Below are 22,230 nucleotides of genomic sequence, written 5' to 3' on the forward strand. Positions count from 1 at the left end.
CTGTACATATTCATATATATTTACATATATAGCTATAGATGTATAAATATACTGTATATATGTACATACAGTACATATATATATAGTTATCGTACGAGGCTGCAATATATATCGCAAAATAGATTTGAGGCCATATCGCCCAGCCTTAGTGACAATAATGAAATATATGCAAATGAATATGCATAAATAACAGCACAAGCATCCCCCTGCTCATTAGTGAACCATCTCCAGACTCCCATCAAAGCTTTGCCCCCCCCCCCCAACAATGTCACCGCACACTTCCACCAGATTATACCATTACAACTGAGCTCTGACTGGCTCTACACCCCCCCCAGAAATGAACCCAGCACGTCGAGAATGTGTGTGTGTGTGTGTGCGTGTGAGATTATTTGGGGGGGTGATAATGTAAAGAGGTACAGTGTGTTACAATGAGGATTAAATATTTTTTGCAACCGTTATTTTAGGAGCAGGCGGGACAAAACGGATGGGAGCTGTGCACGCACACACACACACACACACACACACACACACACACACACACACACACACACACACACACACACACACACACACACACACACACACACACAATGTTGGTCTCCATGCCAGTGGGTTGCGGTTTGTTTGGGTTGGCCTCTGGCTACGGTGGAGACGCGTCTTCCCTTCAAGCCCACCCTGCGGGCACGTGCTCAGTCCTTTAGTCAAACTCAAGTGCATGTTTCTGCTACCACTACCAACACAAAGCCTGCTGAGGTGAGGAAACGTGCATGCAATATTGTCGATTTTATTGCAAAAATACTGTAATAGCAAAGTACTTGATAAAAAAAAACACATCATACTTTATTGACACAAATTTAAGACAGTGTTTAGGCCAGATAACATTAAAATAATAGATGGTGATGAATAACTTCTACCCGAGCAAGCTTTTCTTCTTGTCACTCACACACACACGAGTGACATGATTCACATAACCGAACAATGTCAAAGGTGTTATAGCAAGTAAGCCAACAGAAGAGGAGTTATGATGCTAATTTCAAGACGATGGCAATCATTGAAGCAGTCATCACACAGTTGCCGAGAATCTATGAAAGTGAGTCAGAGCTTTTTTTCTTGTCACTCACACACACAACAACTTGATTGAAGTGTCTCAAAGGTTGTTAGCAAGTTAGCAAACAGAGGAGTTGTGGTGTTAATTTCAAGACAATGGCGATCCATGAAGCCGCATCAAACAGCTGCTAAGAATCTGTGAAAGTGAGTCAGAGCTTTTCTTCTTGTCACTCACACACACACTACACCTTGACTTAGTTGAACAAAAAGTGTCTTCAAGGTTGTTAACAAGTTAACACAGGAGGAGTCGTGGTGTTAATTTCAAGACAATGTGGTTTAATGAAGCAGAGTCGTCACAAAATTGTTGAGAAGCTAAGAAAGCGAGCTTTTTCTCTTGTCACTCACCCACGCCAGAAACCTGGAGACACAGAGACACACTGGAAAAAGTGTCCCAAAAGTTGTTTGCAAGTGAGCAAGCAACTAGTCGTGAAACAACTGCAGATTAGAGGTTTTTGTCCTATCACTCACACACGATAGAGACAAAGGTTTAAAAAAAAAAAACAGTGTCTTAAAGTTTATTAACAAGTTAGTAAACTATAATAAGATGAAGATAATGGTGATCAAAGAAGCAGTGTCGTCAACAACTGTCGAGAAGCTAAAAAAGCGAGTCTGAGCTTTTCCTTATGTCACTCACACACACCAGAGACTCACTGATTTAAAGTGTCACAAATGTTTTTAGCAAGTTAACAAACAACAAAAAGGAGTCATGACTCTAATTTCACGATAATGCTGATAAACGAAGCAAAGTCGTCAACAGCTATCCAGAAGCTAAGAAAGCAAGTCAGAGCTTTTCTTCAGGTCACTCACACATGCCAGAGACCCACTAGAAAAAAATATCTCAAAAGCTGATAGCAAGTTAGCAAACAACAGAGGAGGACCTGTGATGCAAAAATCAAGATATTGCTGATCAATGAAGCAGTTTCCTCCTTCTTATTGTAATCCCACCGTTGATATTCCACTGACTCTTGTGAACTTTGGTTATCGTTAAGAGCGTGTTAAAGATTTGTATACTTTCGGTTACGAAAGCAATAAAGTGGTAAACGTATTTTTGCCAACTGCAGCATAAAAATCCTGCTAAATTGCTGTATGAGTGTATACGTTTCACAGGTGCTCATACACAAGTGTGACCTTTTACAGTAAGTCCATGTCAGCCTCCAGCTTGTGAAACCGGCTCTGCCACAAGCTTTTGATGTAGCAGGAAAATAATGATTATTATTATTGTTAGCGTGTGTCTACTTGTTGTACAGTATTTCTGTTCCACTCACGCCACACCTGCTGAGCTTGCATGGGAATGTTGGAGGTTTGCACTGTTGCACTATTGCAAGTTTGAGCAGTTAAGCGCTCGGTTGGCCGGAGGTTTTCTTCCTTTGCATGCAAATGGGAGCCGCACCTTTTCAAAGCAGCAGATTCCATATTAAAATAAGTCGTCCCAAATTAATTTGCTGTGTCTTTTTTACATGGTAGACCGTATTTTTCGGACTATAAGTCGCAGTTTTTTTCATAGTTTGGCCAGGGGTGCGACTTATACTCAGGAGCGACTTATGTGTGAAATTATTAACACATTACCGTAAAAAATCAAATAATTTTATTTAGGTCATTCACGTAAGAGACTAGACGTATAAGATTTAATGGGATTTAGCGATTAGGAGTGACAGATTGTTTGGCATGTATAGCATGTTCTATATGTTATAGTTATTTGAATGACTCTTACCATAATATGTTACGTTAACATACCAGGCACCTTCTCAGTTGGTTATTTATGCCTCATATAACGTACACTTATTCAGCCTGTTGTTCACTATTCTTTATTTATTTTAAATTGCCTTTCAAATGTCTATTCTTGGTGTTGGGTTTTATCAAATAAATTTCCCCAAAAAATGCGACTTATACTCCAGTGCGACTTATATATGTTTTTTTCCTTCTTTATTATGCATTCTCGGCCGGTGCGACTTCTACTCCGGAGCGACTTATACTCCGAAAAATACGGTAGTAAAGAACGTGAGTTTACTTATTAAAATTTGGTAACATTTGATAAAAAAATTATGCACTTTAATCATTTTAATCTGAATCTCTCGACCACATGTGTCAAACTCTGGCCCATATTATGTGGCCTGTGAAAGCCTGGAAATAATGTGTTGTTAAAGGACTTAATCTTTTCTTACTAAATGTATTTGTTATTTCCATTTTGACATTAAAAATACTGATAGTGCATGCAATTGCACAACATTAACATAATCTATTAATGCAACAAAATATTATAGTATCATACATTACAAAAAATGTTTTTGTTAAAATAAAGATGAATGCCTAAACAAGCCATATGTAGTAATGTGGCCAGAATTGGTACTGCAATCACGGTCAAAATTCTGTAGTCCCCTCTAACTCTCCATGACTGAGGTTGCCAGATACACAGCCGAATCCGAATCATACTCCAAGGAACTTCAAATGGCAATCGACGAGTCCTATGCTGCAGGTTGCTCTTGTTTATGCTTCTTGCAAGATGGGTTACTAAGTAATTATGCCACATTTTACTGATGTCGATTAGCCAAAGGTATTTGTAAAGTTACGCAGCAATATTTTGGTCGGGAGTCGGGACAGATTGTTGGCATTACCCTGCGAAAATGTCTAGTTTGACCGCACGGACCACCATCGAAATAATTATATATAATGATATATAATATATTATATATCGCATAGGCCTACTTTGATGGCAAGCCAAGGCCAGCAGTAAAATAGTTTGACTGAGCTGCCAGTTTTGGTTGTTTTTACTGTAAAATGACTGGAAATGGAAAACTGTAGCACAATTGTTTTTTACTGTACTGCCAGTTTTTTCTGTTGTGACTTTTACAGTGTACACTTGGATGGATAACTTGCTTTGAAATCATAAGTCAGGAAGATGTTTGATTTTAACAAAAAATGTTTGCAATATATGAAAATATAATTGATTTATTATTCAATAATATTGAAAATTAAAAGATGCAACTGCATGTAATGCATGTGTTTTTTTAAAGATAAAGTACTGTATTACCACATATTATTTCCAGGCCATATACAATGAAGTTGCCTTGAGTTTGACACCTGTGTTCTAGGTACAAGATGATTACTTGTAGGATTTGCCGTTTTTTTAACCACTTTGAACTATTTGTTAGGTTGTATTCCAAATATAATACAGTCAGTACTGGTATTGTATAAAATAATCCAGCAAATTAAATCACCTCATGATAACATGCGTACGGGGGGGTAAGATCAACACACATGCTCATACACTTTCCTATAACCTTTGACCAGTGGTTAAAAAAAACATCACACAAATTGCAAACATAAATAGAAAGAGGAAGAAAGTGCATATAATCATTTTAACAGGTTGTCTGTTGTCTCACTTGTGGTAAAAAGTGGAAACAGCTGAAAACTCCATCATGCAACTGCAGGAGGACAAGGGGGCGGGGCCTCAGGTACACTCATTTAACCAACCGCCAATTTAACAAGAAGCACTGGCAGTAAAAGTACATTTTTACACAGTGCAGCTGAATGTTTTTATGACCCGACGGCAGCAATCATGTGACCAGCGAGTGACCACCTATCAAAAAAATAGGACCAAGCAGTTTACAACAGTAGCAAAGTGCTAACACTGCATGAATGTTTGCAGATTAGCACTATGATTGTCATTAAAATTCATGTTTATTTCTGTCCTCTGGAGACATTTCTACACCCAATCAGACGCTGCCAAGTAATCGTTATACAGTGGTAACGAGGTAAGCATGATTAGCCGTGGGCACTGAAATGAGAGCCAATGAGAGCGCATGAAAGTCACTGAGTCACTGTCAGAGCACCCGGAAAGAACCACATGCTGAAATATTTACAAAGTGACATAATGAGGTGAGGTAACATAGCTCCACAAGCACAACATTGGAGCAAAAGTCGAGGTGCATTCATATTGAAGGCATGAAAAAACAGGTGGCTCAATGTTTTTCTCGCTACATTTTTTAAACCTGAAAAGCAATATTGTCATTGAATCCAAAACAAAGTCAAATTTGATTAAAAACAGAAAAAAATTTACAATATTTTTTATTTACAAAACAAGTGTAAAAAAAAAAAAAAAAAACTGAATTCAGAAGAGACCGAATATTTTTAACCTTGCGAACAACCTATATCCAATAAGATTAATAACAATAAAACATATAAATAAGAAATGGCCGGAGACCATGACAATGCATCCAACCAGACATCAGAAATTACTTAAACCTAAACGTCAACCATACAACAAATATTTGTCCAAATTAAAGGAGATACAATTTTTGTCCCATATTGAAATGTGTACTAATGTTCTAAACACGAAAAATGTCAAAATGAATAAAACTGTGACCTTCCTTCTACCTATGTGCATTCAATAGTAACTTACTTCATTAATACACATGCTTTTATGAAATTACATTCATTTGTACGTTGAGTCAGAGGTCGCCCACCTTTTTTCTTCTGATAACTACTTTTACAAAATAAAATGGCGTAAGCAACTTATTTGGCGTGGCGCAGCCCTGTCAGCAACTTGAGGGTTCCAGGTTCAATCCCCGCTTCTGCCATCCAAGTCTCTGACATTGTGTCCTTGGGCAAGACACTTTACCCACCTGCTGCCAGTGCCAAAATGTAGCTTAAAGATGTAGATAACGGGTTTCACTATATAAAGTGCTTTGAGTCTCTAGAGAAAAGTGCTATATAAAAATAATTCACTTCACTTGTGTACCGTTTATTTTCAAAGCTAATTTCAACCCAAATAAAAGGGAATATGTTTGTCATGCCAGAACATGATTATAATGTTAGTTTTCACAACTCAAGTGTTCTATTAAGTATATTTCATTATGCATTTATTTCTAGTAAAGGGTAATTTCACTCTTTTTGAGCTCCTTATACAAAAATAAATGATTTTATAATATTACAATAAATACATTGAAATTGAAACAATAAAAATAAAAACACTTTTCTAAAAACTCAAACTCTTCCCCATAAGAAATACAAGTAAAATATTAGATTATCAGCCATTAACTTAAAAAAAGAATACAGCTACTATTTTTTTTAAATAAAAGCATTAAAGTTTAAAAGTCGGTTTAAAAAGGTCGGGTTTGGCATGATAGGACTGGCAACATTTTAAATTGCTCTTATCATTTATGTTATCATTAACAACCAGTGAGAACAGCCTGTGCTTGGTGCATGAGCAATAACGCCAGGCCAAGGCCCACCTGTCCCAACTGCAGCACTCACACAAGTCAGACAAATCAGACTTTGGAGTAGGGCTGGGCGATATTGCCTTTTTTAATTTTGCGATATTTTGAGGCCATATCGCGATACACAATATATATCTCGATATTTTGCCTTAGCCTTGAATGAACACTTGATGCATATAATCACAGCAGTATGATGATTCTATGTGTCTACATTAAAACATTCTTCTTCATACTGCATTAATATATGCTACTTTTAAACTTTAATGCAGAGAAGGAAATCACAACTAAAAAAAATCACTATTTTTTTCATACGGTGTTGATCTGGAAATGTTTGTCTCGGCATTTTGATGGTGTGGACGTGTGGCACCGAACGGAGATATTGACGTGCGGAGTAAGCCCTCTTCATTGTCTAGCGGGTGACTTTTCAAATGATGCTACATATTAGCAGTGTAGCCGAGTGTCCTGGGTTCACCTATACAGTGTACTTATCTAATAAAATAATAAACGGGAGACATTAGAGCAGGTTCGGTAGCCACCGCTTCTTTAATGTCAACATCACACACCTCCTTCCACAACCACACACACCCTACGTCACAGCCCTATGGCAACAACTATGGAGGGACAAAACTCCTCCTCCTTACCTAACACTCCGGTAACTTGGGACACCCTGAACTGTTTTTTACAGCAGTAATGCTACTTTTTATAGCAGCGCTTTTGCTCCACACTTGACAAATTACGGTTGTCTGTTCGACATCTTCCCACTTGAAACCAAACCACCGCCAGACGATGGACCCCCTGCTGTTTTTTGGGGGAAGTAATTATTCCTCCATTTGTTACCAGATTCTTTCTCTTGTATTACAACTCCGCTAGCATCACAGCTAACGTTAGCCATGCTGCTACCTCTCTGCTCGGGGAGGGCGTATATACGTATGTGACGTATGACGTGACAGTATGTGACGTGTGTAAGAAGATGCGCTTGTCTGTCTGTGAGAAGCAGACACAGGAAAGAGCGAGGCGAGCCTGTAGTGTATTGCCCGCAGCTAAAAGCAACTACGTGAGAACGTATACTCAATATCACGATATAGTCATTTTCCTTATCGCACAGAGACAAACCCGCGATATATCGCGTATATTGATATATCGCCCAGCCCTACTTTGGAGATTAATTAACACCAAGTTTGAAGCATTTAAGTCCCATCTTAAAACTAATTTGTATACTTTAGCCTTTAAATAGACCCCCCTTTTTTAGACCAGTTGATCTGCCGTCTCTTTTCTGCTCTGCCCCCCTCTCCTGTGGTCACCTCGCAGATTAGGTGACCACAAAAAGCTGTTCAAAGTCGGGACCCGGGCTGGACCACTCATCTGTGCATCAGTTGAGGACGTCTCTGCGCTGCTGACTTGTCTCCACCCAAGACGATCTCCGGCTGGCCCCACTATGGACTGGACTCTTACACTATGATCTAGATCCACTCGACGTTCATTGCACCGGTCCCCTCTAAGGTTTCTCATTGTATCTCATTGGGTTGAGTTTTTTCTTGCCCTGATGTGGGATCTGAGCCGAGGATGTCGTTGTGCCCTTTGAGACACTCGTGATTTAGGGCTATATAAATAATCTTTGATTGATGATCTTTGAAGTTGGTACAGTTTGCCACACGATTCCATGTGCCACCCGGGAATCGAACCCCGGGTCGCAAGAATGGGAATCTCGCATGATGCCACTACACCAGCTGTGCTAATGGTGACCTCAGTACTTGAGCTTAATCATTCTTTTGTTCTAAAGGGGCTACATCACTCTTCTCATGCTAAGGATCTGCCAATTTGCATCAACATTTGATGTTGTGAGTGTGTGCACGTGTGTGTGCGTGCGTGTGTGTGTTAAGAAATGCAAGGCGACAATAGCACCAGCGCAGAGCTTAATAGTGCCCTATTTTCTTTCTTCTGCAGCGTACGTCACATTGTGAGGAAGACCCCCAACCCCCACTGTCCTCCACTGCAGTGACGACACCACCCACGCACACGCACACTTACACACACTCATACCCACCAACATTTACAAAAGATGTGCATAGTGACTGCACACATCCATTATAATAAGCGGACACACAGCGGGAAACATATATTTAAAGATCATGCTTGAAATTTGGAATATCCCTATTTACAGCACACACACACACACACACCCTTTCTTCCTCTCTCCTCCACAGCAACCCAGATTCCTTACACCCTCAAAGAAGGATGAAAAAATAAGGCCATGTTATCCTTTCCTTCTTACATTTGCCCCACGGCGTTTACTGTTTTGCTCGGTAGGACCTTTGAAAAAAAGAGTGCAGACTCCCTCCATCCGCCATAATTTACTATTAGTTATGGCGCAGTCAGTGTGCACGAGTGTGTGTGTGTGTGTGTGTCTGTGCAACTGGGCAAGCACCCTCATCCATCAGCACAGTTGACAGTAGCGCTACTCAATGGCTGCTATTACCCTGCTTATAACTCACCGGCGTGCTCAGTGGGTGGCTGCGGGAAAACAAAGTAAAGAGGGAAGATGAGAGGTGTACATGAGGGCGTGCACGGAACTTCCCACTTTGTCCTTTTTTCGTCATTTACGCTAATGTTAGCCACGCTCAGAAGCTCTTAAAAGTTCAGTTTGAAGTCAAGAGTAGAGGGCAAAAAGGCAAGGCCATTATCAAGGCAGTGTTAATGGTCAGCTGGAGGGCTGTTTTTAAACCTGCAGGTGCACGAGGGCAGCAAAAATGTGTGCGCAGAAACACTGTATGCTGTAATTGAAGGTCCTGGTGTGTACATTTTTTTATTTAGCTTTACCCCCTGAGGACAAAAGTGGTCCAATAAGTAGCACGGTAACACAGAGGAGCCTCCAAAAAAAAAGGAATTGCACCACCCGGGAATTAAACCCAGGTCGCAAGAATGGGGAATCTTGCATGATACCACTACACCAGTGGTGCTGCTTGTACAAAGCAGGCTTTCTACAGTACTTTCCCGCAATGGCGGAACTAGCTCCTCTTATGGTAAAAAGGGGTATTGCAAGTTTACTCAGCCCAGAGCTAGCTGATTAGCATCCTAACAGGAAGTCATTATTAAGTTAAAGTTAAACTACCAATGATTGTCACACACACACACTAGGTGTGGTGAAATAATTCTCTGCATTTGACCCATCACCCTTGATCACCCCCTGTAAAGGTGAGGGGAGCAGTGAGCAGCAGCGGTGGCCGCGCCCGGGAATCATTTTTTGTAGCTGAGATAGGCTCCAGCGCCCCCCGCGACCCCAAAGGGAATAAGCGGTAGAAAATGGATGGATGGATGTTGTTTTTTTGTTTGTTTGTTTTCCGCCCTTTTTTGTCAAACAAAACTATTTTTTTAATGGCAAACACACAAAATATGCAAAATCTTCCACCAAAAGCTATTTTTCAAAGTGGAATACTTAATGTGAAGTAATCGGAACCTTTGATAGGTCAATAATTCACAATAACATTGATTTTGATTCAATATTATGTTTTGAGCAATGACAGTTTGAAAGAAAAAAAAACAGCTTTGTTTTATTAGTCAACATTGCAACTTTTTCTAAATTACATTTCACCTTTAAAAGCTTTTTTATTTTACTTTTGTTATGTTTTTGTTTATTTTAATAGTATTTTTAGAATGTGAACTCCCTCGCTCTCTCGCTCTCTCTGCCTCTGTCCCTCCCTCACGAATGCTGCTGCTTGCGCACACATTTACAATTTGTTTTGTTTTTAACCCCTTCTTAACCCTGAACGTACATTGAAAATACACGCAACCCTAACTCAAAATGCCGGACATTTGAGGCATTTAAGAAACTCCGCCCGGACAGCCCCGCAAAAGAGGACATGTCCGGGGAAAAGAGGACGTACGGTCAGTCTAGTAGTACCTTGACTTACAAGTTCTCACTAAGGCTGAAACGACGCGTCGACGTAGTCGACGTCATCGGTTACGTAAATACGTCGACGCCGTTTTTGTGCGTCGACGCGTCGCCTTTTTACGTCACACTACTGTCATGGCGGAGCGCAAAGCAGACGATGCGAGCGAGGGGAAAAAAGCACGCCAAAAGTCGTCAAAAGTGTGGGAGTATTTCAATAAACGGCCTAATAATGTTGTTGTATGCACACTGTGTCGAGCGGAAATGGCCTATCATAGCAGCACAACGGCTATGAACGAACATTTGAAAAGAAAACCCCCGACAGCGTTCTTGCCATCACCATCAACAAGTCAATCGTCCGCGTGCGTATACGTTGTCATTATTACACAAAAACATGAATGTGTCATTTGTATCTGCGTTGTAAATTCATAAACTAAAGCACCGTTTCGCTCTGAGAGGCGCGTTTGGCGTGCCTGTTCAGTGTTTACAAAGACGCGCTCCTCTTTAACGCTGTGGAGAGGCGGCGGCGGCGAGCGAGTGGCGAGGCGGGGCGCGCCGGGAGCGACGCCGCAATCGTGCCCAGGTGCGCGATCCGCGCAGTTGGAAGAGAAAAGACTTTGTGTAAAATTAAAAGATTGTAAACCTGGCAAAGCCGTCTGGCGTTCAGTCTGTCGGTCCTGAAAGAACCCCACGGCACAAGACGTGTCACAAACGCTAACGTTAATTAGTTGTGCAAATACCTTTTACAACATTAACAGTTACATATACTATGTACAAACGAACAATTAACTTTCACTTTAATCATACTATCATTGTTGTGTTATTAAGCAAAATAAGCAATACTTTTACTTTTGTTGAAATGTTTACACTGTACACTTTTTTGTATTGGATGTTTAGCTTTATTTTTGCACATTTTAGCAAATAAGCAATACTTTTACTTTTGTTGAAATGTTTACACTTGTTACAGAATATTTCCGTTTTGCACTTTTTTGTATTGGATGTTTATCTTTATTTTTGCACATTTTAAAGCAAAATAAGCAATACTTTTACTTTTGAAATGCTTATACTATTCCAGAATATTAAGATTTGCACTGGATGTTTACTTTTATATTTGCACATTAAAAAGCAAATAAGCTACTTTTAATTTTGCTAAATGTTAAAAGTTTTAAATGTTTACATTGTTACAGAATATTTTGTCATGTTGTTGTCAATGTTGACTGAGTGGCCATACTTTTTTTTTGGTAAATAAAAGCCATGCCTTTTGAAAAAACTGGCCTACATTTATTTTTTCCTCTTCATTTTAAATTTTAAAAAAAATCGGTAAAAGGAAAAATAATCTATAGATTAATCGAAAAAATAATCTATAGATTAACAGATTAATCGAAAAAATAATCTATAGATTAATCGATAGAAAAATAATCGTTAGCTGCAGCCCTAGTTCTCAGCTAACACATTTTTGAACTACGACTCTTTTCTTGGCGAATATTTAGCTTTAAGTTCAGGGCAAACATTTAAGCGAAGAGCCTGCTTCAATGGCCTCCCCATCGCTAGTTGGCGCAGCAAATTCCACAATAAACCTTGCAAGGTCCGCCCAAGATCCGCTAGCAATTAGATCGATAGCTAAACAGACAAAACTTTGCTTTTCCAACCATGGGAAGGAAGAAAGGCAGTGTGAAGGACAGTGCTAAGAAGAAGCAAATGATATTCATTGAATTAAAGAAAGAAATGCTCAAAAAACATGGCTGAGGTATGCATGTACAAGCATAGTTAAAGTTAAAGTACCACTGATAGTCACACACACAGTAGGTGTGGTGAAATTACCCTCTGCATTTGACCCATCCCCTTGTTCCACCCCCTGGGAGGTGAGGGGAGCAGTAAGCAGCAGCGGTGGCCACGCTCAGGAATCATTTTGGTGATTTAACCCCCAATTCCAACCCTTGATGCTGAGTGCCAAGCAGGGAGGTAATGGGTCCCATCTTTTTAGTTTTTGGTATGACTCGGCCAGGGTTTGAACTCACGACCTACCGATCTCAGGGCGGTACTTTACTAACCTAAAGGAGTTAATAAAGGCTATGATATCGCTAGCCAAGAATGTTAAAATAACTTATAAACTTCAGATATGTATCCATGACTATGTTTACACTGCAGGCCAAAGAGACCCAAATCGGATTTTTTATTAATCTGATTTTTTCCGGCTGACTGTTTACACTGCAAGTCAAATTATGTTTATCAGACTCCAGTGTAAACACGCACAGGCCCCAATGTGGCCTCAATGTGGCCCCAATGTGGCCTCAATGTCACTTGCATGCGCACTTCGATAAAGTGAAAACAAAGGAAGTTGACCGGGAGGAAGTCGCTACTACTACAAAATAAAATTTAATTCGCAACACCTTAAAAATATGTATTTTTTTACGTGAACATAAATTACAGTAATATAATGTATGAATGGACATATATATATCTAAATAGGGGGGGTTCTAATCTTTTAATAGCTGTTAAGTAGGTGAGACACGGACATCAGTGTGGATCTACGGGAGCGTTATTCTTCAACGAACACATATGCGCCACAGCGTCAATTGCGGTCCTTCAACAATCGCTATTTCTTCCGAATCAAAATATATATATTTATATTTTACACATATAATTTGCACACTATTGACAAGTGATTCACCAAAAATTTGGTCATCTTAAATAGACTTTGCTCACCGAAACCGGATGTTGTGATGAAATATCTACTTCCGCTGGCGACTGCGTCTTTCCCCGCGCACACGAGTGACGTAGCTCGCCCAAAACTGACGCAAAAATCACATTCAGGTCGCATTGCATTTAGACTAAAGTCACCTTTGATAAGATTAGATTCCAATCGGATTCAGGACTACCGCCTGATGTGGATTAAATCTGATGCCAAAAGATTTGAAGCACTTTGGAGCGTTTAAACTGGCATAAAAAATCAGTTCTGGGTCACTTGATAGCAAAAAAATCAGATTTGGCGTGCAGTGTAAAGGGGCCCATGAAAATATTGAGAAGCTGCTGATGGTGTGTTAGACGCTTGAAGGAAATGCCGTGGAAGTCTACTCTCCAAGGTAAATGTTGTACATTATTAAAACTACTGTAGTACATAGTACATTTTTTTGTATTGTTTTTCATACAATATTTGTCACCAAAAGGTTTGTTTTTTCTTAACAAAAAACACGTTACATGTTAAAAATGTGCTGTTTTTTGGGGGGCCCATAACAAATTGTTGGAAATGCCATTAATGTCAATGGAGAAGATTGATTTGAGATACGTTTTGAGTATTTGAGGGGGAACCAATTGTATGTCAAGGCGCCACAGTACTTTCTCTACAGATTTTGGTTTAACTTTAATTTAAAAACCGAACCAAACTAACTGCGACACTAGTTAACCTAAAACATCTGAATTGAACTTGGGTCACAAGAATGGGACCGTCGTATTTATTCGCTGTATAATGCTTCAAAACAACTTGAGTTTTATAGACTTTGATGTTAATCATGTTCCCCAATAACTTAAAAATCTTGTAAATTGGGTTTGGTCACATAATATTACATTTTTAAATCACTATAAAACTAAGAGCTGCACCACTAAATCGTATGCAAATTTTGGGATGTATTCATTTAAATTTCCACCGATACAACATCCATGAGCATCCCAATTTAGAACTTCAATTGTACCTTGAACCCATGTAACTGTGGTCATCCACTCAGTCTAGCCCTGGGCTCGAACCAGCAACTCTATATCGCTGCTGAATGTGCATTCAGTCCAGCTGTGCTAGGCAATGAGCTAAAAGCACTGAGCTGTCCAGCGCGGCTCTTAAGGAGTCGGGAAGTAAGGTCTGCGCAGTGTACTTGTACAATGTACAGCCACAATCGCTGCATTGTAATAGGACTCTGACTCACTGGTGCCTTTAAAGGTACAAAGTAGTACTACAAGTCTGTAGACCAACGCTAGCTCGACAGGAAGACATTGGAAAGAGCTATGATTGTTGTTTGTGAATGTTTTGAATAAAAGAACTGCAAAATACATTCTTATATCCAGACATATTACAACCATATGAAGGCGTTGTCCCATTACTTCATTGAGGGTCAACACACACACACACACACAGAAGAAAGACCTAAGGAATGCGCCCTATCCATATTTACAACATATGCGCACAGCATTGCAAACACATAAATTCCTAACAGAAGACAAAGCAGTGGTGACCTAGATCGAGTCCTAAAAAGAAAATTCAAAGACAACAGAACATTTCCTAACAAGTGGAATAGCAGCACTTATGATACACAACATGTTTACCGCTGTAGCAGCACCCTTTGAGAGACACAGAGAAAAGCCACAATATGGCCATTGAATCATTTTGGATTTTCCAGATCTTACCAATGAACCGAAATAGATGAATGAGCATCAGCTGGAAGAGAGAAACAACAAGCTGCTGACACATGGCGGAAAGTTCAGGTTTGTGGACATTCGCATGTTTCAATGGAGTGAGTGAGGTCCCCCTTAACTGTCATATTGCCAAAGTTAGCTCTGTTAAAAAGTGCTTGCTTGTCTTGATTTCTCCTTCAAGCCATCTTCACTGCTCTGCACGTTTAAGTCTACTTCCCAGAGCCATTAGCAGCTTGTTTGGACGACACACTCTGTTGGGAGCGCCAAACTTTATCGACAGATTGTCAGGCTTTTTACACCCTCCTGCACATACCAGGCACTCATCAGCGTCCGATATCCACATAGCACGGCCTCCCAATGTCTCTGTGTAGAAGAGGCTGATGGGAACACATGTGCCGACAGCTCGGAAAGAGACACACCGATCCCTCTCGTGTTCTGATCTGACACCAGGCTCGGACGCTAACAAAAGGACTTCAAACAACTCCTTGCGGCATCCCAGTTATGCCTGATGATACACACTAACTGGCCACAACAATCTCATGAGACTCACATGAGATATTAATATATATCGCGATAGACACGTCATTGACATCAATAAAAAATAAGCTTGATAAAATGTTTGATATATATATTTTTGGATCGGAAGGAACCGAAATTACAAAGCAAAGTTGGTTGCATGACAAAGGTACTCGTGCTTTGGTAACTTAGCAAAACAGGAAGTGATCACTGAATAATAATGTGAGGGACATGATAACAGCCAATCCCGTAAAAGTATCAAGTGTGATTGTGCCATTTTGCTGTCTCGCTGTTGATTCTCTGAATGGACTGAGAAGAGAAACTAAAAATGAGTGCTGGAAAAGTCACCTCAACAATATAGCAGGGTTTTTTTTTGTTTTTTTTCAAACAGACCTTAGTCATCTTTTCATTGCGCTCATCCCATCCATCCATTTTCTACCGCTTGTCCCTTTTGGGGTGGCGGGTGGTGCTGGAGCCTATCTCAGCTGCATTCGGGCGGAAGGCGGGGTACACCCTGGACAAGTCGCCACCTCATCGCAGGGCCAACACAGATAGACAGACAACATTCACACTCACATTCACACACTAGGGCCAATTTAGTGTTGCCAATCAACCTATCCCCAGGTGCATGTTTTTGGCGGTGGGAGGAAGCCGGAGTACCCGGAGGGAACCCACGCAGTCACGGAGAGAACATGCAAACTCCACACAGAAAGATCCCAAGCCCGGGATTGAACTCAGGACTACTCAGGACCTTCGTATTGTGAGGCACATGCACCTGTTACACCGTGCTGCCTCATTGCGCTCATATTTTCTTTTATTTTCAACGCTCGTCTGTTCTCTATTTGGATGTATGGAAACAACAGGTAAGAACTAAAGTGCAGTACTGTATCCATAAAATCAATTATAAAATATAACAAATATGGTACTTTTGAACAATAGTAATTTGGTCTAATGATATTTAAATAATAATTACTGCATAACATAAATTAATTTCCATACTTGAATAACAGACCAAATTGTATGTTACACAGCCGTAGTTTCCTGGCACTAAACCTGCAAAACATTGTTCTTCTCTGGTTTCTCAATGTTGTCACTTCTCAATGTCACACTGTGCACTATTTTGTTACACTTTATGGCATTTTGCCTATAGTTCACCATCGTTATGAAAGACATGACGATGGATTTTTTTTTTTTTTTTTAAATGTATTCTAAATATTAAGTAAATACAATCAAAAGTAGGCGAATTGTCCAGGGTGTACCCCGCCTTCCGCCCGAGTGCAGCTGGGATAGGCTCCAGCACCCCCACGAGGGACAAGCGGCAGAAAATGGATGGCTGGATGGACAACGGTAAAAAATGGATGGATGGATGGACAATCAAAAGTCTGCTTACAATACGGCATATAGGAGCCACTCTATTCTGCCTATAAAGCCCTTAAAAAACATCCAAACACCTCCATTAAGGTTTTATATACATGATGTACGGGGACGGCGTGGCGCAGTTGGGAGAGTGGCCGTGCCAGCAATCTGAGGGATCCTGGTTCGATCCCCAGCTTCTACCAACCTAGTCACGTCCGTTGTGTCCTAGAGCAAGACACTTCACCCTTGCTCCTGATGGGTCGTGGTTAGGGCCTTGCAAGGCAGCTCCCGACATCAGTGTGTGAATGTGTGTGTGAATGTAGAAATAGTGTCAAAGCACTTTGAGTACCTTGAAGGTAGAAAAGCGCTATATAAGTATAACCCATTTACCATGTAAGTATATTTGTAATGTAATGTGGGATCTGAACCGAGGATGTCGTTGTGGCTTGTGCAGCCCTTTGAGACACTTGTGATTTAGGGCTATATAAATAAACATTGATTGATTGATTGATTGATTGATTGATATTGACGGGCAGATTTAAAATAACATTTAATATTTACGTATTTTGCTCATTTTAAGCATACGTGGCGCAGTAATTTTAAAAACGCATCACAACATCACTTACTGTACAATTTCTGCTGTCATTAGGATGCCGACTGCTGGGATGTTCATATATTCCCATTTAGATGAAGAATGTCTCATAAACCTCGCGAAGAAAAGGAAGGTGTAACCAAGCGTCTTTTCGTGTCGTTCTCGCCTTTTCCAGGCCTAAATTGGCTGTCAAAGTGTACCAGCTTTCTGGAATACATCCTTGTCCTTCTACAATCCAGGTGAGAGGCATGATTTGTGATCTACAATAAAGTTTGTCGAGCAAGGAAACCGGGAGGCAGCTCATCAGTCGTTCATGTCAACATTGGCACGCAAGCTTGTGATCACGCCGCTGCTATAAATAATTTGTCTGCGTTAGCGCTTATAATAACAATATCACTAATACTTGGTTAATATTCAAGTCCCGAAATGTAAATGGAGTATTGTTGGTGCTTTTTGGATGTTTTTTTTTAAATTGGGTTTTATGGGCAGGATAGAGCAGTGGTTCTCAAATGGGGGTACGCGTACCCCTGGGGGTACTTGAAGGTATGCCAAAGGGTACGTGAGATTTTTTTTAAATATTGTAAAAATAGCAACAATTCAAAAATCCTTTATAAATATAAATAAAAACCTATCTTTTTTTTCCAAATAGTTCAAGAAAGACCACTACAATTAGCAATATTTTGCACTGTTATACAATTTGATGAATCAGAAACTGATGACATAGTGCTGTATTTTACTTCTTTGTATCTTTTTTTCAACCAAAAATGCTTTGCTCTGATTAGGGGGTACTTGAATTAAAGAAATGTTCACAGGGGGTACATCACTGAAAAAAGGTTGAGAACCACTGGGATAGAGGATATCCCTTTTATTTATGTTTATTTACGAATTAGAATACATTTAAAAAAAATACATCCGTCGTCATCAATCCATCCATTTTCTACCGCTTGTCCCTTTTGGGGTCACAGGAGCCTATCTCAGCTACATTCAGGCGGTAGGCGGGGTACACCCTGGACAAGTCGCCACCTCATCGCAGGGCCAACACAGATAGACAGACAACATTCACACACTAAGGCCAACTTAGTGTTGCCAATCAACCTATCCCCAGGTGCATGTCTTTGGAGGTGGGAGGAAGCCGGAGTACCCGGAAGGAACTCACGCAGTCACGGGGAGAACATGCAAACTCCACACAGAAAGACTCCGAGCCCAGGGGTCGAACCCAGGACCTTCGTATTGTGAGGCACATGCACTAACTCCTGTTCCGCCGTGCTGCCCACATCCGTCGTCATGTCCTTCATAATGATTGTGAACGATAGGCAGCATTCCAAAAAAAAGTGCAGTTCCCCTTTAAGGGAGCGGCTCCACACTGTGTATGGAGACACATAATTGGCTGCTAGGCGCATGTTGGCATTAAAAGGCATTAATAGAAGTAATTTTTCACAAAAATGGCCGATTAATCGCCACAGGCCTAGTTCACTGAGTAGCTTAGATTGAATTGTAGGGACCAAATAACTAATCACATAAGTTGATGGTTTAACTTCATGAATAGAAACTTCCTGGGTGTCTTTGGGAGGTGCAGGTGTATCAAATATATACCCCGCCTGAGTGAGCATGTCAAATAAAAGATGCACGGCTTCTGCCAAGATCTTCACTTACTTTTCAGAGCCTGGATCAGCGCCTTGCCGTCCTTGATGAGCTCCTTGATGAACTTGTTGGTCTTGTCCAGCTCCAGTTCGTGGGACTTGAGTCTCTCCCGGAACTGCGGACTATCCAGGTAACAGTCGCTGAACTCCAGGGCGGGCAGTCCCATCTTCATCGGGTAGAAAAGCTCGGCGAGAACCAGGAGGAGTGATCCCTGTCTGCTATTGGGGCTGCTGGGGAGTGATGCACAATCCGATTAAAACAACGTGGCGCGGGGAATGTTATCCAAAGAGGGTGGGGAGGGGGAAAAAAATCCTACCTGCATAGCCTATTATCTCCTTAAATATCCAAGACCAATCAAAAGATCCAATGGGAGTACGCGTAAAAGTTATCTGATGCTTGGCAAAATAGAGTCCAGATGCTCATGTAAACTGCATTCCTCTCGACCGAGTCATCCTGGACAGGACAGTCCGATTAAGAGGCGACGAGGGCGGGGAAGGAGGCTGACACTACCACGACCGAGCGGGACCGTCAATAATGTGGACGAGTCCTCTTCAACACATCGCGGTCAACCTACCGCGACACTGGCAAATATTTTGATTGACGTCTCTCGCGCCCAATCAGAGGCTTTCACAATCTGCCGTTGGGCGGGTCGCTTTGTGCAGAGATTAAACGAATGCGAAGAGCGGTCACTCTGGAGTCACTTTTGTGGGTAGAGAAAATTTGCTAGTTTTTTTGCTATATTAAATAGCTTCTTTTTTCCAACAATAGTTCATTACAAAATAACTATTCTAGATTGAACTAGAACAAAGACGTGTCCTGTTTGAAAAGCTTTGACTCATCATTCTCATCATTACAATCATCATTCATTATAGTCCGGCTGGGCTTTCAAAGTGTATAATAATAATGAGATATATTTTTCGAGAACTCAACTTAGACTCTCTTTACTCGCCAGTTAATAAGTTTTGATTTTTTAAGATATTAGTGACGAACGAAGCTAATAGCAGCTAAGAAATATATCATTTTAATTGCAATATTAATGTTGCTGAAAAATAATTACTACGGACATAGCTACAAACGCGATGTCATTGTTCCCTTGGTTTGTTGCGATTCACAAAAAGAACTAATTAACGTGGTGCTATATCTATTTTATAGTTATAACAGCTTTTATAGATATACATTTCCCCCCAGTGGGGAATCCGCTTGTGTTTTGGGAGAGTATTGATGACGTCATGACACCAAAGCTGTCAGGCTCGAGCTCGAACGTCTCTCCAGTGTTATGGCGCCATCTGTTGGCAACAAAATGTCAAAACACCTCATTTTATTACTCCATATTTGACTTTTTATTTAAAATTCAAGAATATTTCTTAAAACAACACAAATATGCCGACAACACAATGTTGGTTTAAGCTAGCGTTAGGCATTGAGTTTGAAAATCGGTGTCGTGCGCGAGTTATAAACAGTCTGGGTTGTATGTAACAAAATAACATATTTTAATTATAAAAAGTACGTCGTTCTACTCTTAGACATCATAACGTAAACATTCAGACGCCAGTTTAAATTTATGTGGTCATAATTCGTATCTGGCCGGAAAAAAAAAAAAAAAAAAAAAGTCTGTTTATGACGTATGGATGACGTAATTTATGCGACGGGTGAAGTAACCTTCTTTTCCCAAAACATTTTTCTAATAATAACTAATTTAACAATTAAAATAAAACGATAATCCAGTATGTTATATAACAACAAGAAGTGTAACACACAAACATAAAGAAAAATAAATACATTAAAAAAGTTTTAAAAAAAATTAAAATAAAAAAAACATGCGAGGAATATCATTAGAATAAAATAAAAGCATATCAGGCAATTAATTTTACATTTTCTTTGATGGGGATCGTTTTTATATATTTTTTTAGAACGTGGGTGGTTAGTATAGCCTTTTTGTTTTCCTTTGTCATTATTAGTGTTGCTGTTTTTTAAATATTCAGAATAAAACAAAAAAAGATTTAGTATTTGATAATACTCTGGATATATGACGGGGGGAGTAACCGAAAGTAAGTCGTCATAAATAGACCAAAATTGACAAACCGTTTTGTTTTGAGTGGTCATTTCCAATATTTCACCTTCTGGTCAGTAAATTGGGACTTCTGTAAACCCCAAAGAGCCCAACCACACTAAAATGATGTCTTATTACAGTATATTTTGGTATCGACCCAATACAAAGTACAGTACAATACATACAGGGCCAGTATCAATACGCTTTACTTGGATATTTTGAATTGTTTTATATTTGCCTTCAATTTGACGATCATTGTCATAATTGGAACAAAATATTTCCGACGAAGAAAACATACAAGTATCAACACACTTTTTTTGTGAACAATTTAACGGTAGGAGGCCACGGGGAAGACCCAGGACACATTGGGAAGACTATGTCTCCCGGCTGGCCTGGGAACGCCTCGAGATCCCCCGGGAGGAGCTGGACGAAGTGGCTGGGGAGAAGGAAGTCTGGGCTTCCCTGCTTAGGCTGCTACCCCCGCGACCCGACCTCGGATAAGCGGAAGAAGATGGATGGATGGATGGATAACATTTTATGTAAAGCGCTTTGAGTCTCTGGAGAAAATTTGCTATATAAATATAATTCACTTCACCAAATACAAACATGTAATATTATTTTACTTGTTTAAGCAAAATAAAGTCATTGGGGTAAAACACCAAAATGACTGTTTGCCCCCGGCCGACCTGTGTGCAATGACTAATAACTTAGTCATGTAAATATATGTTTATGTATATTTTATACAGCAGAGAATTTAAAAACATGCATCACGCTAGTAACGAGCCAATGTTTATACTAGCATGATATCAGTGATATCCACATTTGGATCTGTCCTCCCACTTCTAGAGGGGTTTTTTAGACTTGTATTTTTCCTTTAGTGCAGCGGGGTCAAACTATTTTTAGCTCAGGGGCCACATGGAGGAAAACCTATTCCCAAGTGGGCCGGACTGGTAAAATCATGGCATGATAACTTAAAAACAAAGACAACTTCAGATTGTTTTCATTGTTTGAAAATAGACCAAACACATTCTGAAAATGTAAAAAATCATGTTGTTTTTTACACTGACATATTGCGGTTAATAGTCTATCTTCATTTGCGGTCATTTATACTTTCTGAAGAAATGATGAGATTATGTTCATCAGTCAAATATGCTTCCCAGTTATAAGTATAACAATAAATGTACAGATAATCAAAGATATGTATTTGGGTATAAATGGGTAAAACGTAAGTAGTAGTGTCCAGACACGGAAGTGTTGACACACGGCACATAGCTCCGCCCCCTCTGAAGTCAAAGATGTGCTATTGCGACATCCAGTGGACACATTTAGAACAGCAGTTTATTTTATTTAAAAATGTCAGCTCATTTTTATACTTTGCAAACTCATCTTGAGGGCCAGATAAAACATGTTTGTGGGCCTGATCCGGCCCGCGGGCCGTATATTTGACACCCCTGCTTTAGTGGTA

General features: G+C 40.1%; 1 protein-coding gene across 2 annotated transcripts in view; it reads right to left on the minus strand.

The window, feature by feature from the left end:
• LOC133607690 (rho GTPase-activating protein 26-like) overlaps positions 1-19,395 on the minus strand; it is a 155,675-nt gene extending 136,280 nt beyond the window's left edge. Inside the window, exons 1-2 of one of the 2 annotated variants that reach the window (XM_061962562.2) lie at positions 19,032-19,395; positions 18,728-18,942 (exon numbers count right to left, since the gene is read on the minus strand). In XM_061962562.2, the coding sequence (XP_061818546.1) occupies positions 18,728-18,887 (160 nt within the window). In that variant the 5' untranslated portion in view covers positions 18,888-18,942; positions 19,032-19,395. Of the gene's footprint in view, positions 1-18,727; positions 18,946-19,031 lie in introns of both variants that reach the window. The other variant, XM_061962561.2, reaches the window with a different exon arrangement.
• Between the last annotated feature and the right edge of the window lie 2,835 nt (positions 19,396-22,230).

The sequence above is a fragment of the Nerophis lumbriciformis genome, linkage group LG09 (assembly GCF_033978685.3).
Source record: "Nerophis lumbriciformis linkage group LG09, RoL_Nlum_v2.1, whole genome shotgun sequence".
In the NCBI taxonomy this organism is placed as follows: Eukaryota; Metazoa; Chordata; class Actinopteri; order Syngnathiformes; family Syngnathidae; genus Nerophis; species Nerophis lumbriciformis.